The 8,822-nt window shown below is 38.5% G+C and overlaps 1 protein-coding gene across 3 annotated transcripts in view; it reads left to right on the forward strand.

Moving 5' to 3' along the window:
* SLC12A1 (solute carrier family 12 member 1) overlaps positions 1-8,822 on the forward strand; it is a gene marked incomplete at both ends in the record, with an annotated part of 83,747 nt that overhangs the window by 10,087 nt on the left and 64,838 nt on the right. Inside the window, 4 exons of one of the 3 annotated variants that reach the window (XM_079769324.1) lie at positions 538-672; positions 819-894; positions 5,166-5,261; positions 8,495-8,634. In XM_079769324.1, coding sequence (XP_079625450.1) covers positions 538-672; positions 819-894; positions 5,166-5,261; positions 8,495-8,634 — 447 coding nt within the window. Of the gene's footprint in view, positions 1-537; positions 673-818; positions 895-5,165; positions 5,262-5,789; positions 5,886-6,405; positions 6,502-8,494; positions 8,635-8,822 lie in introns of all 3 variants that reach the window. The other 2 variants (XM_079769322.1, XM_079769323.1) reach the window with 2 other exon arrangements.

Raw genomic sequence — 8,822 nt, forward strand, 5'->3', positions numbered from 1 at the left:
AGCATTCTTGTAGCCATACGATGCCTTTAAACCTTTTTCTTAAAAAGAAAAAATGTGTCTGCATTCATTGAATCTTCTTAAAGATACTCTGACATGAGTAGAGAAGTTTCATCATTATTATTTTAGATGAATAAAATGAATCCCAGAGAGAATAATGGAAGGAAGGCCAGGTACTCTGTTTTAGTAAGGAAGGTTAACTTTCAGGTCCTCTTACCAAGTCTTCTTAAAGACCCTCATTCACTCTTGATAGACCTTCCTCCTTTTATTGCATCCTTTCTTCTCTCTTTTGTTCCTTTTGTGTTCTGTCATTTTCCTGAAAGGTAATATTCTCACCAGTAGAAGAACTGCCCAGATTGCTCACCGGTAGTCTTAGTGCCTTCAGCTTCCCAGGGCAGAAATTAATTATCTTAAAATATCTAGAATTATTTTTTTTTTGTCTAAGAGTTTATGTCCATTGTTTTGATTTGCTCTGAAATTTTTATGGAGATGTGTGTTTGTTGACCGTATACTGTGTTTTTGCTCTCTGTAAAAATGCAGAATGTGGCAGTTGCCCCAGGTTCAACTGACAGGGTTGCTAACGGTGATGGGATGCCTGGAGATGAACAAGATGAAAACAAAGAAGAAGATGATAAATCCGGTGCTGTGAAGTTTGGATGGGTGAAAGGTGTGCTGGTGAGAAAGCTCCTCTGTTTACAAATGAGAATGATCCATTCAATGTTCTAGTAGACTGTTAACAAGGCCTGAACACCAGGATTACAAAGACCTGGTTTGCCGCACTATCACTTCTCATGTCCCTTTCAACATCCTTCCATCCGCAGGTAAGGTGCATGCTGAACATCTGGGGTGTCATGCTCTTCATTCGCCTCTCCTGGATTGTTGGAGAAGCTGGAATCGGTAAGCATGTTTCCCCTCTCTTATATAATTTTTTATGTCAATTTTAAGTTCAATGAGCAGTTTGTGTTCACCATTAATGCTGAATGGGAGATGAAGGTCACAGAAGAGCATTTGTACTCTTGCTTTGCCTCTTAGACTTGTTTGTCAGAGAGGAAAGGTAAAGCATTAACTCCTGGGAGATTGGAATTTTCCAGTTTGCCAACCAGATAAATGCTCAAGGAAATATTTCTACATTTTCATAGAGTTTTAGGTGTACAGGTATATAGACACACATTCATATTAAATAATAATATTCATATTTGTGACATACTGACATTTATCAGAGTATCCCCCTTATGATTATTGGCAAAACTTCACTAAGTAAAAATAACTTGAGGAAAACAAGTGAAAATGTGACCTGACTAATAAAAATGCTGAATTGTTGAACATTTTCCAAAGAAAATAATTCTGTTCATTTCAGATATCAGCAGTAAGAAAACAAAGGTTAATAAAGTATTGCCAGATGGAAGCATACAGTGACAGATAAAACAACTGAGATCATATATATAACTCTTGCTAATTTTTCTAAATGGAAAATGAATGTGGTTGAAATTATTATGAGTGATTATTTAATGTTTAAATATTATATTCTATTTAAAGTATTATTTCCTGTGGCAAATCTTTTTATTGAAAGTATATTAATAAAATTTATATAAAAATGTATTTGAATTTTATCAAAGTTCCTGTTTTAATGTGATAAAAATTGATAATGGTGTGCTACTCTATATATGGAAAATACATTATGGATTCACTCTTAGGGAAGACTTATAAATCATTAGTATCAAGAACACAGACATTTGGATATGCTTTCAGATACTATTCCAGAATGTATCTCACTTCTCATTCAAAAGGTACTTGATCATCATTTAACACCTTTGTTCCTCAAAACACATTCAGAATCATCAGAAGACTAACTCGGAAAAAAGAAAGGGCTGGGTTGTAAATTGAAAAACTGGAACCTGTTCCCATAGTTTTTCCATGTTTCATGTTTGGCAACGGCTGGGTTCCTGACAAAGGGCTGCTTGCTGGCTTTATGATGCGTGTCAAATGAATGCTTACAGCCTCAGGGTCCCAAATAAGTATATGCTGTTCCATGGAAAATCTGCATCTTAATATCGCCAAGTTTTTGCTCCAGGGTTTCATGCAAAATTAGGTTTCTAAGGGCAGTTTAGTAACTTATTGAGATCATCAAGAATCATTACTTTGTTTGGAGGTGTGGGCATAGCCAAGGGCAAAAGTAATTCTTTTTAATGCAATTTATTTAACATCCATATGTTTGGGCTATAATCTGAACTTTAATCAGATCTTACATTACTCTTCACAGTCAATCCAGTTTCATGTTTATTGCAACACTGTAAAATAGGAAGAATCCTATCTTCTGCTAAACTGCTTATTTTGCTTTCAGACATCAGTCTTGTTTTAATAAAGACCTTTTACTTACACAGTTCAATCCTACTTTAGAAGAGATAGAGTTCTACCTAAATGGCTGTTAAAATAAGTTTCACACTGCCCTTTCTTTTAATTCTCAGAGAATAGACTTTAGTGAGTAGTAGAAACTTATTACTACCCTTACTCAGTTTTACTGGCCTTTGCTCTAAACTTAAAGCTAAATGAGTTCATTAAGTCCCATTTGAATCCCTTTTATTAGGTAAGAAAAGAGACAATACAAATAGTTTCTTTCTGCTCTGGGGATAGCTTGGAGAAGAAACCTGAATACACTAAGCCCAGACCCTGGGAACAAAGCCAGAAGAAAGCTGGAGCCAGAAGTAACTAACTGTAGCCCTTAGGTAACCATTCTGGAGTCACGAGTGTTGGCTGTCTTGTCCAGGAAAGCAAATGGTAGAATGAGCCAATAATGCCATCTCCTTGGTCTTCTCTGCCTTGGAGACTGTGGCTGGGGCCAGATAGTTTCCCGTAAACTTAACATCAAGCAGGGAAGAAGGGTGTGAAAAGCAGGTATGACCAGAAGCAAGTAATTTATACTCTGTGAGGGTCATTTTGTCATCTAAAAGTTGGGGAGCTGGACTAATGGTTTCCCAATCAATTCTTTGAAGATAAATGTTAAAGAACCTTGCTGAATAGCAAGACACCAATTGAGACAGGCTGAGGATAGTGCAATAGTTTTCAGACTGTGGGGTGCATAAAAATTACCTGGGATGTTAAGTTATAAAACTGTAGAATCGCCCTGACCGGTTTGGCTCAGTGGATAGAGCATCGGCCTGCTGACTGAAAGGTCCCAGGTTCGATTCCGGTCAAGGGTGTGTACCTTGGTTGCAGGCACATCCCCAGTAGGGGGTGTGCAGGAGGAAGCTGATCCGATATTTCTCTCTCATCGATGTTTCTAACTCTCTATCTCTCTCCCTTCCTCTCTGTAAAAAAAATCAATAAAATATATATTTTTAAAAACTGTAGAATCCAGGGATTCACTTTGAAAGATCAAACTCAGTATGGGCATTTTTAATAGGTGCCCCAGGCATTTTCTGGAGTAGGTGATTAGATGACTGTACTTTGAGAAAACTATGAACTAAATGTTCCCTACCTTACTTTTTAGCCTGGGATTTTCTGTTTGTGAGAGATAAACAAATCCCTCCACTGTTTAAATGAATAAAATTTATTTCAGGATTTCATATGATTTACAGAAATGTATGCAATACCAAAGGATAAATTAAGAATTGTTGGGAAAATAGAGGCAAGGGGAAAATTGGGGTAGGGAAATAAAATCAGAGTAGGTTTAATGCCCTGAAATGCAAACTATATGGTTCTGTATAGTTGTTGGGGTGAGCTAAACATTTGGTCAAACTTACTCAAAACAAAGTCAAGAGCAAAATGATGTGCAAAAGGTCAAAAGAAATCACTTTTAGAGGTACAAAGAACTGAGGCTACATAGTGATGAAGAGGCGATGCTCACCCCAGGATCCCTGCAATAGATGTAAAAAAATTTAGTGCAACAATTTCTTAGAACACCACACTTAAGAATGTACAGGTGCCAAAGCAATATGGTCCAAGTTTGCATGTTTTACCCATAGTTAGCCTCTTCCTACTGCACCTGTAAAATAGCCTAGAGACCTATGCTCGAGCCTGGATGTTCCCGTTTCTTCCCTTAATCTCCCTAGACTTCCATATCTCCTGGGGGAACGTCCAGAGAGATCACAACCTCTCTTGGCTGATTACCCTTCTAATTATCCTTGGAACTAGAGAGCCTGCCAACACTTACGGAGGGTGGCAAACTGTGGGAAGGCAAATATATGGAGGAACTAGTAGAAGATAAGCTTATGTTCCTCTGGTACCAATTCCAGCTGATAATGGTCTAGACTTGTCTCTGGCACCTTTACAAATTTATGTCCTGTGTTTAGGCAAATAGAGGGAAGTATCTGCTTCTTTTCAACTACCTTTAGCTCAAAATAATCCTTAGCGGAGGGCACCCTTGCCTTCCTTTGAATTCTGGTTTACCACGCTCTCCCTCTCTTAATCATTGACTTCTGTACCATAAGATCCTGGAGGGCAGCTTTCTTCATTTTATTTGTTCTTTGTATTTCTCATGTTATCTAACACATAGCTGGATAGAGAGTAGGCTTTTAATAAACAATAGCTATTATGGCTATTGTGGATCAGATCACAAAGCAATGCCACTGATGGTGGACTGTGTTCTATGCACAATGCTGGCCACTTCACACATGCATTCTTTCTCATTTCACTGCCATTTTGGCTCAGAAAATTATTAACTTGTCAGAAGTCACATAGCCAGTGCGTGAAAGTAGTTCAATTTGGTTCTTTCCATATTACTTATCTGCCAGATGAACAATTTGTTAGATTGTATCTAATTTCCCACTCCCACACAACCAAATGTACATAAAAAGATAGTTACCTGGAAATATGAACATTTACTCTTTAGTTATATTAACAGCTTGGTATTGTATAGGCCAATTACTATGTGTATAAATGTGTTTAGAACTTCATCATCATCATCAGTGAGGTTCATGTTAAATTTTGACCAGTCATAGTTGCTTCATTGTGTTCAATTTCATACTCCACATCTTAGCTCTTGAGTTTGTAGGATCTGTACTACTATTGACAGAAAACTTTAGAACTGAGCACTTACTCTGTGGCAATTGTTAGGCCACCTTGTTAACTCAAAAGTGGTCCTTTGGTGATTACCCTGCTGGTTTTTATGCAAATGACCTAATGGATTGTTCCACCAATTAATTGCCTTTATTTTTCCTCTCTCAACTGAGGTCTTGGTGTGATTATCATCGGCTTAGCCGTGACAGTGACTGCTATCACAGGTTTATCCACCTCTGCTATTGCCACAAATGGATATGTCAGAGGAGGTAATTAAACTTGTGACCCGCATGATCATTTGTAAGGTAAAGGCAACACAGGCTCAAATAGTTCACCACTGACCTTTCTGGAGTGTTTTTAAAGGTAATCCAAGTTTTCCCCCCAACCCCTCCTCAGGCAAGAGAGATGCAAGAAGAATGGGGAAGGATTTAACCTTTGTCAACCCCCAACTCTCTCATTCATTCCTCTCAAGCAAGAGAGAAGGTCAAATGTCATGTTTTCTCTTTCCACAGCCAGGGTAGTTTCTCTCCCAGGACATCAGCACAAGTCAACGTTTCCTTTCCAGGGCTGCAGTTTAGATTGTGTTTACTTTTGGAAACCATCCTTCATCGTAATGAGCAGTTCTCTGACTTGATCTGTATGCCAGGCAAACCAGTTTCTCTTTAGCACAAAGGAACTCCGTTGTGGCCCAAGGCTTGGACATGAAGACTTAAACAAAAGGCAGTATAGTTTGTGGCAATACGGAATCCAAGGAAGAAAAGTAAAATGTGCTATCTTTTATCTTTCATTGCTAACAGGTCTTGGAGTTCTCATAATTCTTCTTTCCACCATGGTAACCTCTATTACTGGGTTGTCAACTTCTGCAATAGCAACTAACGGGTTTGTGCGTGGAGGTAAACTTTCTAAGATATCTAATGCTCTCATCACTTACTACGGGTAGGCAAAACTTTTTATATACCTTTTTTTATGGAACAAGAAAGTAGCCCGATGTTCCCGAAGCCTGGCTAACTCTTTGGATGATCTGGATGCTGAAGAAAATATGAGGTACTGTGAGTATAGACCTGGCCCACTCTGGCCAGCTGTGGTCTCTTTTCTAATGGACTCTCTGGCACATTGCAGGTCCCAGTTTCCAGATGCTCAACTTCCTTGCTCAAATATTTTATTTTTCAGGCTAGTCTGCACTCCTCTTCCTGGTGTTTCTTGGAAAATCATTCCTGGACATGGCTTCAATTTTAAAGTTTAGTACATTTCAGGTGTTTCCTAGACCTTCGTGGAGTGGGATTCTTTAGAACATTTCAGGTTTCTCATGGGGAGACTGAACCTTCTGTGACAAGAGGCAGACTGCTGCCTCCTGACGTACTGGGGACTTCTTGAAGTACTGGAGCCAAACACTTTTCTTGGGGGATTTTGCAGGTCTTGGAGTCATCATCATTGGCCTGAGTGTGGTAGTGACAACACTCACAGGTATTTCTATGTCTGCCATTTGCACAAATGGAGTAGTAAGAGGAGGTAAGCCGATTCATTTACTTATGACTGCAAGCTTGGTTATGTAGTAACATCTAGAGTTGATTTAATGTTGGAAGTAAAAATTTTATATTGATAGTTAGTCTCCAAAGCCTTAAAATAAGACAAAATAACCCAAAATGTAAGGAGTAAGACAATGTTCTTCTCAACTAATATTAAGAGATCTCCAGAAAAAAAATTTTTTTCAACCCATTTCCAGTGATTGAACATGTTTATAAAGTAGAGAGTGACCTGACCAGGTGTCTGGAAAGAAGGCATTTTTGTGCCTTGGACAAGCCCTGTTGGCTCTCTCCCAGGTTCCCTCAGCATGGGTCTTCTCCAGTGGCCCAGCTGTCAGTGCTGAAACATCCCACTCTGTCCTCAGAGTTCACCCCAACACTATGCTTCCAGTGTCCAACAGCCATGAGAAGATCTTTAAAGAGAAAAACAAACAAAACAAAGAGTTTCTTTCAAATTATCCAGGAACAAGCAGGCCTAAACAGAAAATGAAGTGCCTAAAGTTGATCAATGTCCTAACTTCTTTCTTCCCCCTTCCATTCTGCTTTGGTTCCTCAGGGTTTCTCTTTGGGTATCTTACCCAAGTCTCCCCACCCAAGAGCTTCTAAAATACCTTGCTACCCACAACATACCTCCTCTTATAATTTCTGTGAGGCTTTCACTTTGACCAAGCCTAAGTAACTGGCTAGCCAAATTATTTAATGTAATATGGACAAAGGAAATAATGGGGATTTGCCCCACTTAGATAATAGGTTACATTTTCAGAGATGACTTTGACCCCTTAACCCACAGGAGTGACTATAGTGGAGGAAATTCATTTTCAGTAAAGATAATTTGTTTCATTTTTAGATACGTTTGTTCAATGTCATTTCCCTACCTATTCTGTCTACCTCTAAGACAAGCTCAGTATAGGAAGTTATTAATTTACTATGGTCTGTGATAATATCAAGTTATCCAGGCCTCTCAACATCTAATCTTTTTTACCTTCACTGACAACTCTTTTTTTAAAAAAATATATTTTTATTGATTTCAGAGAGGAAGGGAGAGGGAGAGAGAGATAGAAACATCCATGATGAGAATCATGGATCGGCTGCCTCCTGCAAGTCCCCTACTGGGGATTAAGCCCACAACCTAAGCATGTGCCCTTGACCGGAATCGAACCTGGGAACTTTCAGTTCGCAGGCCGATGCTCTATCCACTGAGCCAAATCAGCTAGGGCTTCACTGACAACTCTTAGTACTCTCTAAGCAGTTAGCTAATCCAGCTCAGTATTTCATGTGCACAGAAGTACACAGCCATATATAGAGCTACCTTTTCAAGGTCCAAGGGAGAAATAATTGTTCCAAGCCCTCCCTACCTTTCTTCCCATTTGTCGCCTCCATATACATAGAGGTATTTGGCAATAATCATGCCTTCTGGAACTAAAAACATTAAAAAGAAACACAAGTATGATTTATGGAGTGGATGATACACAGAACTATACAGATACCTTTTTCACACAGCAAATATGTACCCAGAAAATTATAACAGAAAGGGAGTTAGAATAACTTCACCTACTTCATTTTCTGCCTAGCCTGCCTGTTTTTGGAAATTTCAGATATAAAATTTTACTTCAGTTGCATTATTGATTTGAACTTTCCAATGAAATTTTATAAAAGACAAAGCACTTTTGGTAAAGTTTGCTGTACTCTTGTTTGTAACATTTGTGTTTAATTAGGTTTCACTAAGTTGGATTTTACTGAGTCAGGATAACTCTATTGTAGATAATATACAAAGTGCAAGGAAGGTTTAAGCTATTCATTAAGGTGACACAGATTCCTAAAATTATTAAGAAAATATAATCTTTTTATTAGAACAATTAATATTTTACATGTTCTCAGATGTTCAGAATTATTTTGCCATATAAACTAAATCCCTTATAAAATAAATAAACTAAATCCCTTAGTGGTTCCTCATGTAAAGCGTGTTGTTTCTGTTTCAGGTGGGGCCTACTATCTCATCTCCAGGAGCTTAGGGCCAGAGTTCGGTGGGTCTATAGGCTTGATCTTTGCTTTTGCCAACGCAGTGGCTGTTGCTATGTATGTGGTGGGATTTGCTGAGACTGTGGTAGACCTTCTTAAGGTAAGTAAAAGCTCTTCTTTTTTTATCCAAGCAAGATAATTTGGCTTAATTTGCTTTTTCAGGGTAGTAGGGCATATTATTATGGCAAGATGAGAAGAAATAGATTTATTCTGCAGAATGTGGAACTTGGATATAGTTGAAGGAGCCCTAGGCTTGACATTAAAACTGACTTAACCAGAGCGTCGGCC

This window comes from Cnephaeus nilssonii (genome assembly GCF_951640355.1).
Source record: "Cnephaeus nilssonii genome assembly, chromosome: 4".
In the NCBI taxonomy this organism is placed as follows: domain Eukaryota; kingdom Metazoa; phylum Chordata; class Mammalia; order Chiroptera; family Vespertilionidae; genus Cnephaeus; species Cnephaeus nilssonii.